Source organism: Atractosteus spatula, chromosome 10 (genome assembly GCF_055471065.1).
Source record: "Atractosteus spatula isolate fAtrSpa1 chromosome 10, fAtrSpa1.hap1, whole genome shotgun sequence".
In the NCBI taxonomy this organism is placed as follows: domain Eukaryota; kingdom Metazoa; phylum Chordata; class Actinopteri; order Semionotiformes; family Lepisosteidae; genus Atractosteus; species Atractosteus spatula.
This window is the reverse complement of record NC_142715.1, coordinates 6,842,248-6,867,300: the sequence shown is the minus strand read 5'-3', so window position 1 is coordinate 6,867,300 and position 25,053 is coordinate 6,842,248. Positions and strand designations below refer to the sequence as shown.

General features: G+C 40.7%; 2 protein-coding genes across 2 annotated transcripts; both read right to left on the bottom strand.

Annotated features, from left to right (window-relative positions):
- Positions 1 to 7,626: 7,626 nt before the first annotated feature.
- On the bottom strand, positions 7,627 to 15,598 carry LOC148824649 (antigen WC1.1-like). Its single transcript, XM_088926164.1, has 10 exons — positions 15,385 to 15,598; positions 13,553 to 13,621; positions 13,059 to 13,370; positions 12,706 to 12,744; positions 12,293 to 12,436; positions 11,874 to 11,972; positions 11,521 to 11,592; positions 10,829 to 10,915; positions 10,002 to 10,088; positions 7,627 to 7,908 (listed from the first exon to the last, which is right to left on the bottom strand). The coding sequence occupies exons 1-10, from the start codon at positions 15,596 to 15,598 to the stop codon at positions 7,733 to 7,735; spliced, it is 1,299 nt and encodes a 432-aa protein (XP_088782290.1). The 3' UTR covers positions 7,627 to 7,732.
- Positions 15,599 to 15,672: 74 nt separating this feature from the next.
- LOC148824648 (scavenger receptor cysteine-rich type 1 protein M130-like) lies at positions 15,673 to 23,603 on the bottom strand. The gene is given in 7 exon segments (XM_088926163.1): positions 15,673 to 15,687; positions 17,953 to 18,248; positions 18,904 to 18,942; positions 19,068 to 19,100; positions 19,732 to 20,049; positions 20,415 to 20,729; positions 23,213 to 23,603. Coding segments are annotated over 7 exon segments (1,407 nt in total).
- Between the last annotated feature and the right edge of the window lie 1,450 nt (positions 23,604 to 25,053).

The window sequence follows — 25,053 nt, the reverse complement described above, 5'->3', positions numbered from 1 at the left end:
TTGATGTGAGATTAGGCGGGAGATGAGCACATACTTACCAATTTGCCATTCAAACACTGAAATATCGGCTTTAAACATGTTATACTCAACAACTTTGGCACTGGGATAATAACAGTAGACTTACTAATAAAATTATTTGTGCTCCAAAAACCTATTTTTAAGAATAAACAAATACAGTCTGAAGATATATTTTCAATGTTGCATGTACGTTTTCAATTTTAACCCATTGCTCTTGTTTGGAGTTTAAAAATATATAATACAAATAAAAACCTTGTGTCAGAAGCTGATGTCATTCTAGATCTGGGAGATTTAACCCACCTTCTGAGCTGGGCAGATGTAGACGTTGCCTTCTTACTCCATGAGTGTGTTTAGATCATATAAAATCTTTGATAATTTTACAGCTTTGGGTGACGGAAGTGGGAAGAGTAAAACACTCCTAACTTCCAAGGAGGGAGGATGTTTGCTAAGGTTTGAGGGGTCCCTTGAGCTGAAATAGTTGTAAGGTTTATCTTAGCACACCTATATACATTGTAGATTCATGATTGGCAAGGAGCAGCACGGACACACACAAATTATCATGACATGAAAACACAGAGAGAGGAGAGAGAAGACAAGGTGGAAGAGGAGAAACAAGGAGAGGAGAGAGAAGTCCGCAGGAGTTGGGACTTGAAGCTTACGCCAGGCGAGATCCCCTACTTCTTGGTCATCTGAACCAAACCGGACTGCAGCTAAGTATCTGAACCTTGTTAGGGAGAGAGAACTAACTGCAGGTTGCATTGTATTTAATGAGAAGGCACCTCATCTCCTACAGATGCAGCCATTCAAAATGCGCGGGCGATACCGCATTATTTTCCGGTACGCTGTGCGCAGTCTACCGCGAGTTACCGGTAAATACCGCAAGTTACCGGTAAATACCGCTAGCAAAATAATAGTATCCGGAATTTCCGCAAGGTGGAGCTAATAAAGCTCAACCTCTCATGTTTGAGCTGTAGCCATCAAAGTCTTTAACGAAGATATTACTAATAGTATTAATAATAAATGACCTTGGACAAGCTGTAAACTCAAAGTATTGCCCTGGTCCACATTCTTTTTTTCATTGACCGTCTTTGTAAAAGTAACACCACAGCATTTCGCAATCACGCATTTTTTTCCAATCATGCAAAGTACAGTAATTTTTGAGAATCGATTCACCATGTCTTTCACATGCTCATAAAAGAGATTGATTTAGGAACATAAACATATTACCGTATGCAAACTGTACTGTATACAGTATGTATATGTATATTTAATGTCTTAACTGTGCCCGTTTAAGTATTGAATATTTATATGGAATTTTACCACTGAAGGGAAATTTTAGTGCCTGAGCATAAAAAGAATAGGAGCATACTGCAACGCGTGTGAAGGCCATAAACGATATTAATTTTGGAACATAAACATACAGTATATGGCTGGTCTCGGTACTTTAAAGAAAACATACACGAAACATGGTTTCATTGTGACCAGAATCGGTCTTGAGATATTTTTAACTTGATTTACAGTATTTGAGAGGTATGTCTTGACACCGATACTATGTAAATACTGCTCACGTTGTTGTTTTTTTTTTTGCAGTTTTATCTAGAACAAGCGATGCTTAAACCTTTGTCTGATTCTTGTGAAACTATCCACACGACAGTTTCAGTACCTAGGAGTTGACTTCAGTGATGTCACTGATGGGATGTTTCTAAAAATCCATCCTCTGTAAAACGTCTTCTCTAGTTGTCCTGCATATGTATTCGCTAATGAAGCTGTGTGTTCTGAGCCTGGTTCTCTACATTTCTGTATGAACCAGCTTAGAGGGCTAAAGACAGCTTGTGTTTAAATTGAGTGTAAGGTAATTTATGCTTCTAAAGTCATGGTCAGCATTTATTATTATACTGTGCTGTAAACTTGTTCTGTGCCTAATTACATTATTTTATAGCTTTATCAAATCTGTACATTGTCGATAATGTTTCTGTAGTGCTTTTTCAGCCCTCAGCATGTGACCGTGCTGGTGGCGCTGTGGGTTAGTTTCCTGACTCCCATGTCACACGGTCTGTGATTGAATCCCATGGAACTATGACTTTATTTTTTAACAAACATTTCTTTGAAAAAATGAAACGTTTCCCTTGGTCAGAGATTAAATAAAACCTCACTCGCACCAAACAAATTTATATTTCTAAATATCACAACATGATCGAATTTAAGTCTTTTTAATAACAATGAATAGTCACCTATGCGTTACAAAATAAACATTTATATTGATTTGAATCGCGTTTTGTTTTAAATCGTAAACGCGTGTTTAAATATATGTGTTTAAAGGCGATATACTGTATAAAAGCGCTGATTCTTATGGAATGTGTTACGCCGGGGATTAAAAAAAAATATTTTTTTTAATCGTGTATCTAAGGAAAATTGCAGTATAACTTTGTTCATGCACAAACAGTGGCATGTTACATTATAATTTGGGTGTCTCCTCTTGCCAGAAAGCTCTAAATTGCATTTTGAGTGCGGTTTTTGACTTTTTCTAAATTGCAACCCATAAATAAAGCTGATACAGTTTAGACTTACTGTATTCTAAACTGTATTACAACAGCACATTGGACAATGCAACGTAAATTGCAAAAATGCACTTGGAATCTGTCCAAGCCCTACTACGAAAATTATTTAAACTGCGACACTTATCATTCATCTTTAAATAAACTTTATTTTATATAGCGTTTTAAGCAAATAGGTAATTAGATTGCTCATAAACCTAATCGCTTTTTCTACATAAACACAGCGTGATTGCTCTCTGAAAATGCTTTTCCTTTATATTTAGGCTCAGATTTCAACTATAGAACATATTATTATAAACTTTCCTGGAAAAATGTCTTTTATGTAAACCATGTTTGCTATTAATTCATTTAGGGCTAAAATACGTTCATTGTCTTCCAATCGAGTCGAGTTTACATTGGAAGCTTGCCATGCCCGGACTGTTACACCAACGCATTAGCATGTTAAAGCGATTTCATTGAGGAGCCCAGCTACCAGTTAACACTGTACTTCCTACTTTGAAAATACCTGTGAAACCGGTTTAATTCGTCACAGCCAGCACTCCGGCAGAGAGGGGGGTTGTACTCGTTAATGTCCGATAACATACAAGTGGAAAGATTACAGATTTTAATCGTCTTTTTTCTGAACCAGGGAAAATCTTATCATGTTTCTCTATAACAATAATAAAAAACTTTATTTTACATATCACCTTTAAAAGTGGCATCTCAAAACAATACAGTAGATGTAAACCACAGATTACAAGGTAAATACCCAGACAAACGCAAACGCGTTTTTAATAAAATGCTTTCATTCATTCCACAGAGAGAGAGCGTAAAACCTTGGTGTAACAGCTGTTCCTTTTTCTGATCACTCGCTCTCTGAGATACATGGGAATCCAGGCTTTTTTATCAACGCTTTCTTTTCCGTATACCAGATCTTATGGAACCACTTCAGAAGGGTGTCAGCCAGTCAGATTCCAGGAATCGGTACTTTAAAGGAAAAATACACCCATTCCATATTTCTCCCATTTCACCCATTTCTCCCTAAACATTTTAAGCATCGAAGTATTTAACTAACATGTGAAATAGCGTGTGAAAAAGTGGTAGTTTTAAGCTTTTCTGCTAATATAATATGGAATCGCGTATCTAAAGAATTTAATAACGATATGATTATATTTGTGTACTGCGACAGGGCTGTGTAGGGCTGTTTCGCCTCTCTCTTCATGCGACTGTACTAGGAAGAGGATTTCTTTCTATTCGAAACGTGTATTTTAAAAGTTTAAGAAGTAAAAACCTTACAGCGTACACAGATTTCTAAACTGATCAGGATCGTTATCTTTGTCTTATGCATAATAATGTTCACCGCTCTGTCCAGCAAATTAATAATAAACTTTATTTTATATAGCGTTTTAAACGAATAAGTAATTAGATTGCTCATAAACCTAATCACTTGCTTTTTCTTTTTATTTAGGCTCAGATTTCAACTATAGATCGTATTATTAATAACCATAATAACAACCAACCAACAAAAACAACCATATAAACATAATACCAACCAAAAACATAGATAACAACCACAATACAAAATCAAATATATCAAACCATTATACTCTCGCAAATTCCTCCAATTATCATAATCCCGCCCCTTATGCAAAACCAAACCCTCCTCCCATCCCAGTTTATCCTCTTTATCATAAACAAAATCCACCTCAATTTTCAACATAAAGCATTACACAAAATCAATACCTCAATACTCCATACTCAACAACGATAATTCACAAACAGCCAGAACATGTAACACCACATTCCCAAACATACCATAGCCCCGCCCCTTATGCAAAACCAACATGCCTCCCCTGTTCTCTCTCTCCCCTGGCGTTTGTAATCGTTTTTATTTTCAAATAAATTTTAGCAAAGTCATGTATTTTAAAAATCTTAAGATTTTTATATTTATGTCTTTATTTAGTGGTTTCATTAGTGACAAAGGCTAACCTTTCTTGGAAAAATGTCTTTTATGTAAACCATGTTTGCTATTAATTCATTCAGGGCTAAAATATGTTCATTGTCTTCAAATGAAAGAAGGGTTCCTTTCGCCGTGGTCAGGTTGAAATTAGAAGCTTGCCACGCCCGGACTGTTACACCAACGTATTAGCATGTGAAAGCGATTTCATTGAGGAGCCTAGCCTTTCTTAACTAGCACTGTACTTACTGGGTTTTTGAGGGGGGGGAGGTGTCTTTCGCTGTGAAACTAGTTCAGAAAAAAGACGATTAAATTTAATAAACGATTAAGGGTATTTACCTTGTAATCTGTGGTTTACATCTACTGTATTGTTTTGAGATGCCACTTTTAAAGGTGATATGTAAAATAAAGTTTTTTATTATTGTTATAGAGAAACATGATCAGATTTTCCCTGGTTCAGAAAATTAAAACGATTAAAATCTGTAGTCTTTGCACTTGTACAGTATGTCATCGGAAAATACAATCAGTTTCTGCTTTGTGTAAGGATGGTGTCAAAAAGTAATCTAAGTGGTGAGAAAGCTGTGCTCCTCAAAGCGCTTTACAGGATAAAAACAATAACAACAATAGTGGCTGGGCAAACTATTTTTTTTATAGAAATACAAAATGAGATACTGTATAATGATGTGCATGAACAAAGTTATACTGCTATTTTCCTTAAATACGCGATTAAAAAAAATAAATTTTTTGAATCCCCAGCGGAACACATTCCATAAGAATCAGCGCTTTTATATATCGCCTTTAAACACATATATTTAAACACGCGTTTACGATTTAAATCAAAACGCGATTCAAATCAATATAAATGTTTATTTTGTAACGCATAGGTGACTATTCATTGTTATTAAAAAGACTTAAATCCGATCATGTTGTGATATTTAGAAATATAAATTTGTTTGGTGCGAGTGAGGTTTTATTTAATCTCTGACCAAGGGAAACGTTTCATTTTTTCAAAGAAATGTTTGTTAAAAAAAATTCATAGTTCCAGTGGGATTTGATCACAGACTATGTGGCATGGGAGTCAGGAACCTAACCCACAGCGCCACTGGCGCAGTCACATGCAGGATGCTGAAAAAGCACTACAGAAACATTATCGACAGACAATGTACAGCGTGTACTATTCTTGTGTTGCGGTACATGAATATAATTATATCGTTATTAATTTCGTTAGATACGTGATTCCATATTATATTCCCTTTTAATCAAATTCTAAAAGTATCCTTACTGACTCCGGTATCTCTTTAGTTAAAGACTTCGATGCTTAAAATGTTTAGGGAGAAATGGAATACTGGTGTGTATTTTTTCTTTAAAGTACCAAGATCAGCCATATACTGTATGTTTATGTTCCAAAATTAATATCGTTTATGGCCTTCACACGCGTTACAGTATGCTCCTATTCTTTTTATGCTCAGCTACTAAGATTTCCCTTCAGTGGTAAAATTCAATATCTACAACGGGCACAGCAAAGACGTTTACTGTAAGTCTTTCTACGACAGACCAACGGACCACGAGTGCCCCTGTCGGTCAACCAATCACGTACCGCGGTACCGCGCGTCATCTTGTGTCACAATGCGCAAAGCCGTAGCCAATTACCTCTGGTACGTGTCTGTAACGCGCACTTTGAATGGCTGCATCTGTAAATGTATAACAATTATTATACCAATAAAACAATCTATTAGTAACTTCTGTCATGGGTTGTCAGATAAGTATTTTATTTTATATTTATATTTAATTGACTGAGTTCATATAGTTATATATTAAAAAATCATAATACGTCATACAATGAAGCCGCTCACTATAACATCAACTAAGCAAACCAACTTTTGCAATCCTCTTTCTCACCATCAACCGTTACACCTCTCTGAAGAGAGAAACTGAAAATTGTCCACTGAAAATGCAATTCAATCACTCAGAGCTACTAATTCCAGCCTCTCATTTTAATTAACATTGAAAGAAATATCAAGACAGATGATTTTGGCAAAAGAGAAGGAGATCTTTGGGCCCATACAGGGAACAGACCCACACATTGGTGTAACCAGCTGAGCTAACCAGCCACATGGAAGAAGTTCTCTCTGTGCGGCATAAAATTTAATTTAGAGAAGTTTATTTTTTCTAACTTGAATAGAAAGCCTCGCAATTAAGTGTCCTGGCTTTCTGGGAGTGGACAAAAGAGTCTGAGTCGCTGATTTTCTGTCTCAGTCCTCCTTGGAAGAGGAAGGGAGTATGAACATCATGCCTGAGTCGGTGATTGCAGCTAACTATCACAGGAGAACAGTTCATCACAAGCATGTCAGTCTACATAATGAGGGGGAATAGATCAGCCTCTGTGATGTAGTATTGAGTGACACTGTTGGAAAATAAACCTTGTGGATTTCCATGTTGTCTTCCTCTTGTGTTAGTGTCACCCAAATCCCTAAATTGTGCTTTGGTGATTATTCAGACTCTAGAATACAGTACAATATTCTGTCAGTATTATAGAATTCACATTATTAGAGAAGCTAAGACACATTTTATTGTTATTTTGCTTATATGTAGAAATGTGTCCTGTACATAATTACTTGTTAGTTTTAGAAAATTCCCTTTTTCCCTAAAAGCAGGCTTCCTAACATCTTCAGCAGACAAAAGGTTAAATGGACTCTTAAAGGTCCAGAGTAAAAGTATATAGAATATTGTTTTACACACTCTCTTCCTGTTTTGGAAGTATACTTATTTTACAGGTGGCCCAGTGGTTAACACTGCTACCATGCAGTGATGGAGTTCTGTGATTATTTCCTGATATGCTGTGCTATCCTTGTGGAGCTTGTATGTTGTCCCCATGCTTGCATGAGTTTCCTCCAGGTGCTCCAGTTTCCTCTTACAGTCCAAAAACATTCTGATGCCATTTTAGGAAACAAGTTTAAAAAGGCCTTTTCTTTCATGATCATGAATTTTATAATGTCAGTTTGTCACACCTCTTTCAGTTTCCTTTTCTGCTGGGGTGATATTATCATTGTGAGTGGCCAGGAGCTACTTAATTTGTGATAGTCTTAATATGAAACATTAGAAAGCACATACCAAAAATGTTTCTAAAAAGTTTATTGCAAAACAAAACTTTAATAAAATTTATAAACATTTGCTCAGAGCTGCTCTAAGGCTGTGTGACTCTGTTGGTGAAGCTCTTCTGTGTCTAGACCTGCAGGACGAGCTTCTCCCAGACAGCCCTGTCAGTCTCACAGCACCCATCCTCTTCCTGAGACTCATCCCCAACATCGTCATAGTCAGTCTTGTCAGGGGCAGGAGCTCCTTCTTCAGAGGGCAATGTGGGCAGGACCCTGTCCACTCCAGGTCCAGTGTGGGGGACACCTGACAGAAAGAGACAGACTCAGAGACAGGCAGTGGACAGCTGAGGGACAGGGATAACTCTGTTAGCTGATATTTTTGGTTTAGGAGGTCATTAAAATTAGACCCATACATTTGTAATCATGGGTACAGTATGTATTTTTGAAATTGTATATGTGTGATTTTAAAATCTATAAGAAGTAATTGTTTATTAACTGTGTGGAAATAGATAGTGTCATAAAATTAATGTTTTAATTAAATCAGGCCTTGACTAACATGGTTTGTCAAATGAGTCAGCTATTAAAATAATATTGTTACAAATTGGAGTTATGAAAATGGTGAATATCAGAAGTGACTAGATAAAATAATAATTAAAATAATCATAACCCCAAACTTGTAAAGATTTTGCCAAGAATATGTCCAAGCTTTTGGTAGTGTTAGAGAAAGATGAGTTCTTTGATCTTTTGCACAGCTATGGGGAAAAAAAGGAATAGTTCAGGCACAATTCGTTAAACAAATGTTTGCTAACAATGACAATATACACACTAAACAACACATGGCATAAACATACAGCACACATGTACACATTTACTTACAAGGTGCTTTAGAGACCTACATCCTAACCACCCAGAAAAACCCAAACTGCCACCAAGTATTCAACATTTACAAAATACCTACACAGGCCAAAAGGAGAGACATAGCTGCTGTTTTAAACCAAACAGAATATGACCTACACCTACATACACCTCTCCATGAACCCGGATGCTATAAAACGAATGGCAGCCTATCTTCTAAAAATGCTCCCACATGCCAGGAGAGGCTGTTTTTTTGCCATCTCTAAACAAGACATTAAAGTTTCTAAAAACAACAGAATGGCAACCTCTCTTAATGCGGTTCAAATACTAAACTCTGTTGTGGTCTTTCTGCTTGATCTGGACAAGGAGTTTTCATGTACCAGGAACTTCACTAAGGTAAAAATTATGTTTGCTTTAATCACTGAATCTTACACCCCTACATGTCAGCTAACATCTCCTTGCATTGAAGTCCATGAGAATTGGAAATGTTGACTCTAGCCAGGTGTATCTACCTTTTTTAAAAACACTTCCATAGTCACAACAGTATAGTGAATGGGGGTTTTAATTTGCTGGAACAATCTGAAATTGTAAGAGCAAATTGTTACAGTACTTGATGATCACAGTCTGACACACATGCATTCTAAATAAACAATATACATTTTATTGATATAACCATAGCATGCATGAGAAACTACAAGTGTAATAGAACATATCTGAGAGATCTGCTTTGATATAAATGGCTGTTAGTGTTAGTTATTGTATATAGAATAGTTTTTTACAATATTGTAGTCAAAAAACATTAATTAAGCATTTTTTCAAATAAAATTGTATCTTTTAGGATGAATTCCTGATTCAGTGCAGATTTTATTTCTGTTCATGACACACAAATTCTCTAAAACTACAGTATTTTCAGAACATAGTAATTCTCTCCACAGTCAGAGAACACAATTCCTGGTGTTGGGGAATATAAAGCTTTGCTCTGCCCAGACCTCACTCTCTCTGAATTGATTAACAGCCAATCAATCTCAATCATCTGATTGGCTGGGTATGACAGTAGGTGGGTTTCAATGAAACTCTGATCTATGAGATCTAACCTTGTACGAGTACAGTCTCTTAGCCTGTATTGGCTGTTATTTATCCCTGCAGGACACTACTACTGCAAAATGCCTGATGTCCCTTTGTCTTGGATGAGAGTGGCACAGAGATTGATTACTGGGGGTCATCTTTCCCATACCTGAACTACTTCACCCACACTGAGCACCCTGGCTGTAGCCCCCTTTACCTAAAGTGGGATCTTCCTCACTGTCCCCCACATCACTGTATTCAGAGTGTGTCTCATCAGAGAGGAGTCTCTCTGTGAACAGAAGAGCAGGTCAGTAATGTCTCTGTCATTCTGACACAGGCTGGCCTGTAAGAGAGCTCTTCTTTTCAAGTTAGTGTTTATTTGGTGGGGTGAAATTAGGTTGAAACTCATTTCTAATGACAAAGGCTACTGTGGGCTGGTACAGAGGGTACTCCTGAGTCTTATTTATAATAACTCACCTGACACTGTGTCTGGGCTCTGGGGCACAGTGATGACATCATCATAATGCTCAGGAGCCTCTTCTTTCACAGAGGACATCAGCTCTCCTGAACCACACAGAGCACAGTTTCACTGTCACACATCAGATTTTAAATACAACAACAAACTTAACTAACCCTTTAAACAAAAGTTCACGCAAATACACAAGTGAGCTACGAATTCAGATAAGGGAAAACGAGTGTAGACACAAGGAACGGGGTACAAAAGAGCACAGAGGTTGATATAACATGTTTGGGCAAGGTAATGGTGAAACAAAGGATAATACAAATAAACTAAAGTACAAGGAGGAGAAGAACACAAACTAACAAAGCTGAAGCCATACGGAAACACAAACACAAAACAAAACGAACGAAAACAGAGGAACAAGAAGCTGAAGCGGAGCCCAGCAGAACCGAAGTTGAGCAAAACGGCCCCTACGTTCTGAAAACCTCCAAGTTAAATACCGAAGAAGGTGAGTTCTGATTGGTCAAGAAGCTGATCATGAATGATGTAATACGGCAAGGTGGATGAATTAATGAACCAATGAGGAGGGAGAATAACCAAACGGACCACACTGGGAACTAAAACACCGGACTTTAAATACAGGAGATCAGGGATCCTTTTTTCCACTCCTATTCACTTCCGTTATAAATTTAAAACTAGATTTGAACAGTGAATGATGGCTGTATTTGGATAGAGAAAGTAGTGATGTGCACACTTTGAGATATCGGAAGGGGAACCAAACAGCACAATAATACAGACGGATTGGTGCAGGGTTTCTCCATGTGACTGGACTGAAATAACCCACCTGACAAGGCATCTGGGCTCTGAGGTACAGTTACAGCATCGTCATAGTACTCTGGGGCCTCTTCTTTCAGAGAGGGTATTGATTCTTCTGAACCACACAGAGATACAGACAATTTACACTTCAGGACTCTGACTTACTTCACCACATAGCTACAATAACTTTAGTCTTTCATAACACTTTGATGTCTGTGTGTACTGTCTGTATGAAACAGAAAGTAAATTAAGTAAGTCACATTTTCTATTTGGTTATTGTGAAGTACATTTTTAAATGCTTTGTGGTGTATAATTAAGGCACAACTCTAGGGTCAGTGATTTAACATTTGATCTGAAAGAGAGTTTCTACAGCATACTCTTCCCCAGTCATCACACTGGGAAACTTGTACTGAATTCTGGACCTGAGGCACCATCTCCTACTCAATCAACACCAATTAGTCAGCATCCTGACTTTTCTTTAAAGGTCTCCCATCCCAGTATTGACCAGGTCTTGTTTTGCTCAGCCTCTGTGATCTGTTGAGATCAGGCTAGCAATGAGCAGAGTTTATAAGGTATCACAAACACATGTGGTCATTTTTGTAAGACCCAGGATTATCTACTTAAGTTCTCTAAATGTCAGCCTGGTTTGAGGTGAGAGTGAGTACTGGACTGAAGATCCCCCACTACCACACTGAGTCCCGTGACTCCATCTCCACTCACCTAGTACTGGGTCTCCCTCACTGTCCTCCACATCATCGTATCCAGAGGGCAGCTCGTCAGAGAAGAATCTCCCTGTGAATAGGAGGACAGATCACTAATACCTGCAGTCAGACAGCAGTCTCACTGTCCTCTACTGGGAGATAAGCCAGGGTGTGAACAGTAACACAGAGTTTGCGTTTATAAGTCAGATCAGGGACAGTGCTGTGCTGATTTTCTTTACTCACTTTGACGTACCTCTTGAGAAAGAAAATTACTGTCTGAAACCAGCTGAGTGACATTTTCTACAAGTGTACATCCTCAGATTGTCCTCAGAGGGTGGAGATCAATCACACCTGAACACTCTCTCCACTCACCTCTCCTGGGGGCGCTGTAGGTTCCCTCTCTGGCCAGTTTGTACTCTATTTCCTCGTAGACGGCATCATGATAGGGGGCAAGTGCTCCTTCAGATAGGGCTGTGTAGGGAAACAGACACTCAGGGTTACAAGGAGTACAAGCAAATCAATTCACTGCTAAACATTTTTGAATATTTGTGCATATCAATGTTATAATTCTACACATCTGCAAATTTCTTCAGATTTTGTAATTACTTACACTCTTTCCTACATTTTCTCTACCCTACTAAATTGTTCACATCCAAAATCCACATTAAATTAGACAGAATGTAATTGATCATTTAGAGAAGATTGTTTTCCTGAAGTCCAATATAGATCAGTTCTGTGTGACAGTAATGGCCACTAGAGGTCAGTATGTGGATGGTAAGTTCCCTCTCTACCTTTCCTTAGCTTCCTGTTCTGGATCAGCTGCCCCACTAACAGGGCCAGCACCACGAAGAGAAGAGCCCCCATCAGCAGGAGGGCCAGGGGTGAGACGGACAGACCTCCCAGCGGCTGTGTCTGGGGTGTTGTCCTGGTGCTGCCTGAGGGAGAAGGAGACAGGGGATGAACAGGGATGAGGAGTTGTGCTAGTGGGCTCATACAGGCTTTAACACATTAAATTCCCTAAGTTTCCCATCAGGAGGTGTTAGGACCTCGGGGTTAATCCAATATCAACATAGAATTGTAAAGGATGCTACATCAACACTGTCAGAAAATCACTGAGAGAGGAGAGGAGACACTACAGCTACACTGGGAATTTGAAGAGACAAGAAGACAGGAGATATCAATGACAAGGAGGATTTCTGTTCACCTGTAGCTGTTGTTGGACTGGCTCTTCTCTCTGAAAAACCTGTGAAAGAGATAGGAGATTTGTCATTATTTTTCCTTTGCTTTTACAGCAAGTTGAATCCACGGTGGAGCTGATAAAAAATATATTTATTTCTTGAGGTAAAACATAAGATTGCAGAGATGAAAGAAGTCAGGTTCTGAATTGAAGAGTAGTGTTGTTCACACACACAGAGCTACACAACATCCTAGTTTTATGACTGATGATCCTAGCTGGTTCAATTAGATATTAAACAGTTATAGAATATGTGTAGCTTCAGTGTATCTTCTCCATCAATCTGCTACCTTGTTCACCTACAGTGCTAAGACTCCCCTCACCTGTACAGGTAACCCCTGCATCCTCCTTGTGCCGACAGTCACTCTGATTTAGTCCAGAGTGACAGCAGTCCCACAGGTGAAGCTCACTGCCACTGCAGTTCACCTCGTCCAGCCAGATGGCGCCACTCCCTGGTCCGAATGAGGCCTCTATTGCTGCACTCACTGCATCCCCACAGCCCAGCTGTCTGCAGACCACCTGGGCATCCTGCAGGTCCCAGGAGTCGTCACAGATTGTCCCCCAGGAGCCCTCATACTGCAGCTCCACCCGGCCAGAGCAGTTAGTGCCTCCAACAAGGCGCAGAGCCAGCGGGACTGAAAGAGAACAGTGAGGTTACTGAGCATCCTCAGCTCTGTGACTCTAGAAGAGAGCAGAGAAGTTACTGAGTGACTGTAGTAGAGATCAGTGAGGTATTGAGTGGCTCTAGAAGAGAGCTGTATGGTTACTGTTCCTCAGTTCAGGGCTGTTCTCTGATTGTTTTACACACTGAACTCACCTGGGCAGTACCGCTGAGGCTGCTCTTCCTGAGGGGCTGGAGTGCTTCTGTCAGCTTCTTTTCTAGGACCTTCAAAGATTAATGATCATATACAAAATCAAACTCACAGAAAATAGTGAAGAACAACAATAGTATTTCCTTTATTTTTATACTTGTTTGGATATACAGTGGTGTGAAAAAGTGTTTGCCCCCTTCCTGATTTCTTATTTTTTTGCATGTTTGTCACACTGAAATGTTTCAGATCACCAAACAAATTGAAATATTAGACAAAGATAACACAAGGAAACACAAAATGCAGTTTTTAAATGAAGGTTTTTATTATTAAGGGAAAAAAAAAATCCAAACCTACATGGCCCTGTGTGAGAAAGTGATTGCCCCCTAAACCTAATAACTGGTTGGGCCACCCTTAGCAGCAACAACTGCAATCAAGCGTTTGCGATAACTGGCAATGAGTCTTTTACAGCGCTGTGGAGGAATTTTGGCCCACTCATCTTTGCAGAATTATTGTAATTCAGCCACATTGGAGGGTTTTCGAGCCTTAACCGCTTTTTTAAGGTTATGCCACAACATCTCAATCTGATTCAGGTCAGGACTTTGACTGGGCCACTCCAAAGTCTTCATTTTGTTTTTCTTAAGCCATTCAGAGGTGGACTTGCTGGTGTGTTTTGGATCATTGTCCTGCTGCAGAACCCAAGTGCGCTTTAGCTTGAGGTCACGAACAGATGGCCGGACATTCTCCTTCAGGATTTTTTGGTAGACGGCAGAATTCATGGTTCCATTTACCACGGCAAGTCTTCCAGGTCCTGAAGCAGCAAAACAGCCCCAGACCATCACACTACCACCACCATATTTTACTGTTGGTATGATGTTCCTTTTCTGAAATGCTGTGTTACTTTTACGTCAGATGTAATGGGACACACACCTTTCAAAAAGTTCAACTTTTGTCTTGTCAGTCCACAGAGTATTTTCCCAAAAGTCTTGGGGATCATCAAGATGTTTTCTGGCAAAACTGAGACGAGCCTTTATGTTCTTTTTGCTCAGCAGTGGTTTTCGTCTTGGAACTCTGCCATGCAGGCCATTTTTGCCCAGTCTCTTTCTTATGGTGGAGTCATGAACACTGACCTTAACTGAGGCAAGTGAAGCCTGCAGTTCTTTGGATGTTGTTGTGGGGTTTTTTGTGACCTCTTGGATGAGTCGTCGCTGCGCTCTTGGGGTAATTTTGGTCGGCCGGCAACTCCTGGGAAGGTTAAACACTGTTCCATGTTTTCGTCATTTGTGGATAATGGCTCTCACTGTGGTTCGCTGGAGTCCCAAAGCTTTAGAAATGGCTTTATAACCTTTTCCAGACTGATAAATCTCAATTACTCTATTTCTCATTTGTTCCTGAATTTCTTTGGATCGCAGCATGATTTCTAGCTTTTGAGGATCTTTTGGTCTACTTCACTTTGTCAGGCAGGTCCTATTTAAGTGATTTCTTGTTTGAGAACAGGTGTGGCAGTAATCAGGCCTGGGTGTGGCTAGAGAAATTGAACTCTTGAACTTTTTCACACAGGGCCATGTAGGTTTGGGTTTTTTTTTCCCTTAATAATAAAAACCTTCATTTAAAAACTGCATTTTGTGTTTCCTTGTGTTATCTTTGTCTAATATTTCAATTTGTTTGATGATCTGAAACATTTCAGTGTGACAAACATGCAAAAAAATAAGAAATCAGGAAGGGGGCAAACACTTTTTCACACCACTGTACATTGCTAAGAATTCTGTTGAAAGCTCATGACGAGACAATCACTGTAGAGCTGCTCAAGAGGAAGATAGCATCACTCTTCACTCTGTACCTGAGCAGGTGATCTCAGCCACTTCCCGGTCTTCACAATCATTCTGACCCCAGGCGTGGGAGGGACACTGCCACAGGGTGGAGTCGTGTTTGGGACAGGAGACAAAGTCCAGCCATTTGGGATCCGGGCTCAGCCTGGAGTTTGTCTCTCTGACGGTGCCCTTGTCTCCACAGCCCAGCTGTTTACAGATCACTGCAGCTGTGGAGTCAGTCATGCCATTCTGACACACACTGCCCCAGGTGCCGTTATAGTAAACCTCTGCTTGTCCTGAACAGCCTGCAGACAGTCTCAGTAGAGTGTGATCTGCCAAGACATCAGGGAAAGTCAAACGAAACAAATCCTGAGTTTCATTCTGAACTGGTAAGAAACAACAGGCAAACAATGTGACCAGTAAACAGTCCCAGTTGCTGTGTACTTCCAGTAATTTCAGGATTCATGCAATGACAGCTTTACAATCACACAGCTGACATAAAGGTGCCAGGAGTATGTATTCATGTTGATTTCAGCACCTGAACAGCACACATGGAGCCCTATCTGAGATGAGAAATGATGCTGAACAATTAAGTGACTGTAAGCTTAATTAAACGTTGCAAATCAGCAGCATCATTCCGATCACCTTGGCCATTCAGCAGCAACACAAGTCAGGGTGACTGAGGCAGCGCTGTGAAAGGAGAACTTGAAGATTGGCTTGACATTCAACACCAAGAGTAAAAGACTCCTGGATCAAATCAAGATGAAACATTTGAGGATGAAGGACAACAGGTCAAATTGATGGGGAGAGTTTACAGATTGAGTCCTAGACATCATAGAGGACAGAGATTATGAGTTGTCCACTCAACATATTCAAGTTGCTGGTGGAGGGGAGTTTCTGAAGCTGGCAGCTTCAGTGCCAGAATTTCTTTATCTGTTTACTGCAAAACAATGTGAATGAGTGGTGACAAATGTGTCTGAAATACAGATGTTCGTTTTAAAATCCTGAATCCAGCTTGTTAAAACAATCAAGACACTCCAGGTGAAAGTCATATGGTTCTAACAATGTGGGATTAAAGAATCTGGATCCTTGTGTAAGAAAACCGGCTCAGGGACGCCAAATATGTAATGTAGTCATAGCCAAAATGTAAATTTAGTGGCTCTCTGAAGGCACCAGTTCTGTAGGGTTTGGGCATTTACTGTGACAATTATTAATTGTAGCAGTAAATCACAAAGTTAATTCTTTTGATGGCTTTAGAATCCAACCATGCGACATAACTCAAACAACGCACACACACAGGTACTAATACACGAGGATACATTTATTAATACATAAAATATGCATATAAACCTAACAGATCTTATCGAGAGGGTTATCAGAATAAAAAAGATATATATTCATTCAGTTACAAAGAGTTACATATATCAAGAGGACATACGTTCAGTATATTATTCATTTAGACCGTTTCGTAAAGTGAACTTGGTTACAACTTCTACATTAGATACTCAAAACAAGTACATAACTCTTAGGAATTAAATTGATATCAACTGGTTTGGATAACAATTGAATTCTCGAGCTGTAATGCATTGAAGTTGAATACTCATCCAATTTCTGGGGATTCAGATCTCCTGCGGGCACAAAGAAACAGTTGCAGGCTGTTGCTGTCCAATCCGCGCTCTCTGGCTCCATGCCAGGCTGTGCTGTGCGGCTTGTGACGGTGCGCTGTTGATGCTCACTGTTGGCTTTAACTAGCAAAGTTTGTGCACAGGAGAAAAGATGACTGTGGGTCCCAGCAAGTCAGGAAGAGGACCGGTTCGTTTCTGATGAAGAGCTAGTTCTGAATAGTGATTCAGCTGTCCACAGTTCCGACCTGTTCATGAGGCCTGCTGCTGGTGCTAACCTCGGGTGGATCCTCTGGTTATTCTCTGGCAACCTCCGCTCTAGACTCTTAGAACAAAGGAAAGTTTTGGCTCTCGGACACACTGGCCGTTCCGTGGTTGTCCGGGCTGAGTCTCAGGATGGTCAGGAGGCGCGCTGCGAGAATGTCCTGCCCTTGGGAGCCTTCTTTGAATTCCCTTTAGAATTGTCCACAGAAGTCTCCACTGAATCCCTGAATCTCTCTGAATCTCTGTGTTGCCTGTTTTTACCTGGAGGAACTTCAGCTCGTTGATTGGCTGAAAGTTCCATGGGCATCAGAGTCCCACGTGGGTTACTCGGCCCGACCAGTCCCTGATTGGTTGATCAAGGTGAGATATGAGTCACTTACTCCTGACACTTAGGAATGCAGTCCAGATGTCCATCTGGCACTCCCTAGACAGATAGGCGCCAATGGATGACCATTGATCATGATAGCCAGGCTTAGCTAAGTGCATCCCCCTTTGGGAGCTGTCCTAGGAAACCTTATCAAAAGAAAACATCCTAAATCAGCCTGCATGAATTCTTTCTCTGTGGCTGCACCACAGAGATGGAGGGTGAGATGAGGCCTCCTTTAGGAGCATACCAACGCTTAATTCTGTCTTATTAACAAGCATTGCCGCTACACTTGTAACTGTAGAATAATTGTAGTTAGCTCCCCTACCTGAACACAGGATTCTCACGTCCTCCTTATGTCCACAGTCATGCTGTCCCCACCATGCTGAGGGACACTCCCCCAGGGACGACTCATTCCCCAGACAGCCCACCTCGTCCAGCCAGATGGGTCCAGTCCCGTGGCTGAAGGAGGCCGGCCCTGTGGCACTGAGGGCCGCCCCACACTGGAGCTGCCTGCACACCACCTGAGAGTCTGCCAGGTCCCAGGAGTCATCGCAGACTGTCCCCCAGGAGCCACTGTGATAAACCTCCAGCCTCCCTGCACAGTCGCCTCCTGCTCCAACCAGCCTGATGGACAGCTGGCCTAGGAGCAGAGAATTAGAGGTCAGAGGTCAGAAGTCAGTGCAGTACTAAGATATCACAATGATGACCTCTAGGTAGAGACGGTCTACTGTTAGAAGTTGAACATCACCTCTTGCCACTGGGGACAGCAGATACAGTACAAGCACAAGCATAGCAGATACAGTACAAAGGAACAAGTGGAGCCTTCTTCAGGTGTCTGGTAAGGTAAGGTGTCTGGTAAGACAGGGTATGTTACCTGGTAAGAACCGAAACGTTGTGTTTTCTTTCTTCTTTTTTTTCAGCATGAAATAAACCTTTTACTTTTTCCTTTGCAGCCTACGCATGCTGACGGAGCTACCCACCTGAACAGATACAGTACAAGTACAGTGTTTCTTGATTTTTGATTAATTTAATATATCCAATACTTGTAACAGACTCCGTGCTGATCATCAGCACTACACCACATGTGTTACTGTTGTGATCCACTGTTGGGCACAGAGACAATAGCTTCACATGTTTTGCTGTAGATCCCAAAGACCCAGACTGTGTGTGTGAGACACAGAGCAAACCGCACACACACACCTGCTGCCTTGCAGCTTAATCTGGGATAGAAATGAGCAACAGAGATGTCAACACACTGAGAGCCCTGTAGATACAGAACAAGAGCCAGTTCATACCTGGTGTTAGTGAGGAAGGAACTGTTGAAGACGGGAAACCTGTCAAACACACAGAGAGAAATCAGAGTATGAGCTGTGTGTCAGATGAGCAATTTAACACCAGTAATAAAACTACAATTAAAAAAGCACTAATGTGATAAAGACAGTCCTCATTCTCTGCTTACCTGCTCCAGGTGAAATTCTGTTGATTTTTGAGGCTGTAAAAGAGATGGAAGGAGATCATTTCAGCTGTGTGGGGGGATAAGCTGTACTGTACATAACATCTGTAAACCTTGATTTTCTGACTCTTTTTCTTCAGCCTCCTGTTTAATTGGGCTCTAATTATTATATTTAATATAATTATTATATTAATTATATAAAATCATTTAAGGAATATATTTTTTCTCATTTCTGTCCACAGGAGTGATGTTTCACCAGCGGAGTGTCAGCTATGTGTGGGGCTAAGAAACACAATTTATAAATCTTCACTATCTGACTCTTGCTTTTTCTTCAGCCTCTTGGTGAATTAGTTGTTGGGATAAAGAACTAATTAAATGAGACAGTTGTTAGTTACTGGATACTGTATTTTAGATCATTTTATAACCATTAGTGATCTGAATATAAATATAAAACTGATTTTTAGTCCTCACTGTATTTGTGTAATGATCTGAAATAAATGCTGAAAAAAGGTGGATGCTGCACATTAGTGGTGGTGAGTGGAGTGTCCAGAAAAACGCTATATGAGTGTAAGCAATTATTATTATTATTAGATGTACACACTACTGTAATAGTGTGCTGCTGTGTTTAAGTAGAAGGGGTGTTACTGTGTTTAAAACACCCCATTCTCACCAGAGCAGATGACTACTGCGTCCTGTCCATGAGAGCACCCTGCTCTCCCCCATGAAGACACAGCGCAGTGTGAGAGATGGCTCTCATTGCCCCGGCACTCAAACACATCAGCCCATACTTGTCCACTGCCCTGTCCAAACCAGGCCTGTCCTGGCGCTGCTACAGCCTCCCCACAGCCCAGCTGCTGACAGAGAACAGTAGCGTCTCTCAGGTCCCAGTAGAGATCACACACTGTTCCCCAGTCCCTGAAGAGCCACTGTAACTCCACTCAGCCAGAGCAGGAGTCTGAGCCATTCACCAGCCTGAACTCTGTGTATCCTGCAGATAGGACAGGGGAGAGAGCAGAGACACAGCTTCACAACACAACAACCAGCAATAACCCTCAATCACACTTTCAATTTTACTTACAATCCTGAGCTTTAAATTACTGTCCTACAAGTACCTCACTAACGTGCTACTGTTCAATCCAATTCAATCTGAAATACTTTATTCATCAGCAAGGGTGGTAATTTAAGGTATAATTAAGTTACTGTTGATCAGAAGATCAGCGTATTGAATTTTCAGTGTTAAACACCAATCCCCAGTATTGAAACAGAGCTATAGCAACACTCATCTGTTTCTCTTCTAAGCTTCAGTTTTGAGCTCCATTCAAAACAAAATGAAATGGATTATTCTCCTCTTACCAAAACACTCCAGTCCCACATCGTTCTCCAAGGTGCAGCTCTGTGTCTTTGTGGAGGACTTTGGACAGAAGGACAGGTGAGATTCACTTCCCTGACACTGGAGCTCCTCTGTCCAGACCTCTCCCTCCCCCTTCCCGAAATGAGCCCCCTTCAGCACCTGTGAGGGAACCCCACAGTACAGCTCTCGACAGACAACTTCTGCGTCCTGCCAGTCGAAGTCAGAGTCACACACTGAGCCCCAGGTCTCTCCGTGCTGCACTTCCAGTCTCCCAGAGCACAGATCACTGCCTCCAACCAGTCTGACCCCTCGATGAGCTGGAATATCAGAACAATAACAGAGATCACTGTCCCTGACCAGTCTGACCCCTTGATGAGCTGGAATATCAGAACAATAACAGAGATCACAGTCCCTGACCAGTCTGACTCTTCAATGAGCTGGAATATCAGAACAATAACAGAGATCACAGTCCCTGACAAGTCTGACTCCTCAATGAGCTGGAATATCAAAACAATAACAGAGATCACAGTCCCTGACCAGTCTGACTCCTCAATGAGCTGGAATATCAAAACAATAACAGAGATCACTGTCCCTAACCAGTCTGACCCCTCGATGAGCTGGAATATCAAAACAATAACAGAGATCACTGTCCCTAACCAGTCTGACCCCTCGATGAGCTGGAATATCAGAACAATAACAGAGACCACAGTCCCTGACCAGTCTGACTCCTCAATGAGCTGGAATATCAGAACAATAACAGAGATCACAGTCCCTGACCAGTCTGACTCTTCAACGAGCTAGAATATCAAAACAATAACAGAGATCACTGTCCCTGACCAGTCTGACCCCTCAACGAGCTGGAATATCAGAACAATAACAGAGATCACAGTCCATGACCAGTCTGACCCCTCAATGAGCTGGAATATCAGAACAATAACAGAGATCACAGTCCCTGACCAGTCTGACTCCTCAATGAGCTGGAATATCAAAACAATAACAGAGATCACAGTCCCTGACCAGTCTGACCCCTCAATGAGCTGGAATATCAAAACAATAACAGAGATCACTGTCCCTAACCAGTCTGACCCCTCGATGAGCTGTAATATCAGAACAATAACAGAGATCACTGTCCCTAACCAGTCTGACCCCTCAACGAGCTTGAATATCAGAACAATAACAGAGATCACAGTCCATGACCAGTCTGACCCCTCGATGAGCTGGAATATCAAAACAATAACAGATCACAGTCCCTAAACAGTCTGACTCCTCAATGAGCTGGAATATCAGAACAAAGTAACAGAGATCACTGTCCTTGACCAGTCTGACCCCTAGATGAGCTGGAATATCAGAACAAAGTAACAGAGATCACTGTCCTTGACCAGTCCGACCCCTCGATGAGCTGGAATATCAAAACAGTAACAGAGATCACAGTACCTGACCAGTCAGGTAAAGTGCCTATATATTCTTTTGTGATTTGTAAAGGGGTGAGCATGTGGAGACAAGACAAGTTTGTGATTCCTGTCAAATCCATGGAGAATGATCAGCCATCCTCAGTCACCTGTAAGGTGAGATTTAAAAGCAGGAAGCAGTTCACCCAGAGGAGATGGGAGCAGAAGAAGGGACTGATCACTTTTAAGAGAGATTTTAAAGAGCAACAGAGCTGGTGAGCAGCTTAACTGCCTGTTGTATTACTTCATGTGAAGATTCTCATTCAGAAGTTTAGCTTCTACATTTTTGGTTATGTTCTTGGGTTGTTTTTATTGTTCTGTAAATAATGAAACACTACTTTGGAAATGAAGGCTGTATTTGTGTTAATCCTAAAGCTGTTTGACACTGATTTACAAAGTGTTTTTATTTTCTGAAAGCTCAACACAAGCTCCCCTGGAAGACATGGAACAGAGGGAGAGGGACATTTTTCCCTAGAGAAACAGAGATGTTATATCAGATTGTTTAGTTATTTTCTAAGAATGTGAATGTATTCATATATATTTAAAAAGCTTACATATGTACACTGAGAACTGAGGGCCCCTTTGCTAAAGGATTGTAGGAATATGGAACAAGTTACCCAGATATCCCAGCTTTCTTAAAGAAACAGTAGATAAGATCCTTGGATCAATACTGACTACCAAATGGACCAGGAAGCTGAGAAATCTCCTTTCCTTTGTAATAGGTCTTTTGAGAATACATATCAGTCATATTGCTTTTATTCTATAGTTTTTAGATATTGTTGTAACTAATTTGTTTCACTCAATCTCACAGAATGCGATCGTTGTTCTAATGTTTGTAAATATGTCAGAGAAGAGCAACTGATGTTCAATGTCAATGCTGTAAATCTTTGATCAATACAGCTCTTTGAATCTGAATTTAAATAGAGAAAAGGGAGAAGTGAGAGAGACTCAGCAGAACTGTGAGTGAAAATGATGCTGGTGAATTTCAAGGAGGACAAACTGGAGTTTTCAAAATCAAGACCAAGAATACATTTGTTCACTACAGATCTAACGGTCACATACTGTACATTTACAGACTTTCCTTTGGCCTCATTATTTGTCCATAGTAAAACCTAACAGAAAGCATACAGGTGGGATTGGGGGTTTCAGACAGTTTTCAATATGTTTTCTACACACTGGAGGAAATACAATCCAGAAGGAGAAAAGACACACAATGACAGTGAGGAGTGTTGTCTCAGCTCTCAGCAGGACAGGAGCAGTGGGAATGGGAGGATGGACAGATGGATCATGATGATGGACTCTAGATCAGTGGAGTCCTCAGTGATGGAGACTGGAAAGAGTCTGTCTCCTACCTGAACACCTCACTCCAGCATCATAGGTATGAGGGTAGCCATACTGTTTCCATTCAGTGTTTCCACAGTCCCTCAGCGCAGACTCTGACCCCCTGCAGGAGATATAACCCAGCAGGACTGATCCAGACCCTGGTCCAAAGTGAGCTCCTCCTGGTGCTGAAACAGCAGATCCACAGCCCAGCTGTCTGCACACCACTGCAGCATCATTCAGATCCCAGCCATAGTGAAGTACTGTTCCCCACTCTCCACCATGATATATCTCTACTGTGCCCTCACAGGGACTGGCTCCATTCACCAGTCTCACATTAGCACTGCCTGCAGAGAGAGAGAAACAAAACTTATCAAGATGCCTACAGGATATTTTTATACTAAGACATTTTAGAAGTGTCATGGAAATATAACTATCAAGGAAGCCACAAAAGAGAGTTCTCACCTGAGTAAGGTCTTTATTTCAATATTGCAATATTGGGAGCCCTGCTGCCACTTCGCCAAGTGCAACCAGAGACTCAATTTGTTACAAGCAGTACAGGGTTTTTATAAGACGTTGCGCTGTAAAAAAGTTCAGCACTTGGTCCCTTCTAAAACTTCCCCTTTCTCTAAGAGAAAACGGATTACATCATAGAGCGAGAGAAGAAAAACTAGATTTGTTATTCAAAGCTTATCGGTTACTTTCAGCTAATTCTAATGACCCAGACAGCATATATTGTTTTGGTACATTGTCTTCTAAACTAACCTAAACAGTGTACTTTGTTGACAAACTGTTTTCTAAAATTCTGCACGCACTGTAGCACAGCAGTTACATCCTTGAAATATATTATCTAAAAGCACCAATATATTTTTTTCAAAGCTCTCTACATTTTTAAGAATCAATTTACTTATTAGATTTCCACTTCAATTCCCTCCTTTTTATTCTTGAAAATGATTAAAAGTTAGATTCTTCATATGGACTCCCAGGAGGCTCCCATACTTCGGATTCTTGCGTTCTTATCAGAACATACTGATGCGCAAACATATTCATTACCATATTTCAAAGCATTGGAATAATATATTTTGTACAGCAACACAAAAACAGGAAGACAAGTATCACAGCCCCTATAATCGGTGTTAGTAACTCCCCCCTGGCCCAAACAGTGATTCTAACCAGGAGAGAAATGGGTGAGGCTGTAGAATGAGGCATTAAAGCACATACATAACAAGATGCATTACATTTCTTTAACTTTACAGTATGATTTATAAATTTATACTACAAATTACTCATATCCCCCTCATTATCAGTTTCATTCAGCCAGTTTGTATACAAAGAGGCTTCGCGTTTAGATTCTTCCTCTTTCTGGGTGGTGACAGGCTTCCACATAAAAAGAAAAAAGGCTGTGCACATCAGTCCCAAGCAGGTGATCCCCATCTATCCCTGTGGAGACATCACTCCTGCTCTTTGCTCAGTTCGTTTGTGACTTTTTTACAGTGGGAAGCATGAATTCAGGGCACCTGGCACGGCCCCCTCCACCTGAGCGAACACCATTTCTTTTTCCTCAAGTCTTTCACCAGAATCCAGTCTCCTTATTCATGCGTTAGTTCTTACAGCACAGGTAAATCCCTGTGGGCTGGAGCCCAGCATTTTTCTTAGGGTTTTTTTTTACAAGATTGGTCAACAGCTGGGTCACCTAAACAGCTGTCTATCACCCTAATAGAGAATGGCCTAAAACTGTGATTATAGCGAGGAGCATACAGTTATTTCCATTCTAATACTTCTGAGTTACACTCAGACAAAAAGCAGGGCTATTTACCCATGCCAATAAACCTAAATAATCACCTCTATCAAAGGGGATTACTCCCATGAGCAT

Excerpts from the sequence above, each read along its gene's own strand:
- LOC148824649 (XM_088926164.1), bottom strand. The coding sequence starts at position 15,598 with ATGACTGACTCCACAGCTGCAGTGATCTGTAAACAGCTGGGCTGTGGA. Across the intron at positions 12,437-12,705 it reads CAGTCCAACAACAGCTACAG|GCAGCACCAGGACAACACCC; the intron begins GTGAACAGAAAT and ends CTTCTCCCTCAG. Across the intron at positions 10,089-10,828 it reads GAGCCCAGATGCCTTGTCAG|GAGAGCTGATGTCCTCTGTG; the intron begins GTGGGTTATTTC and ends TGTGTGGTTCAG.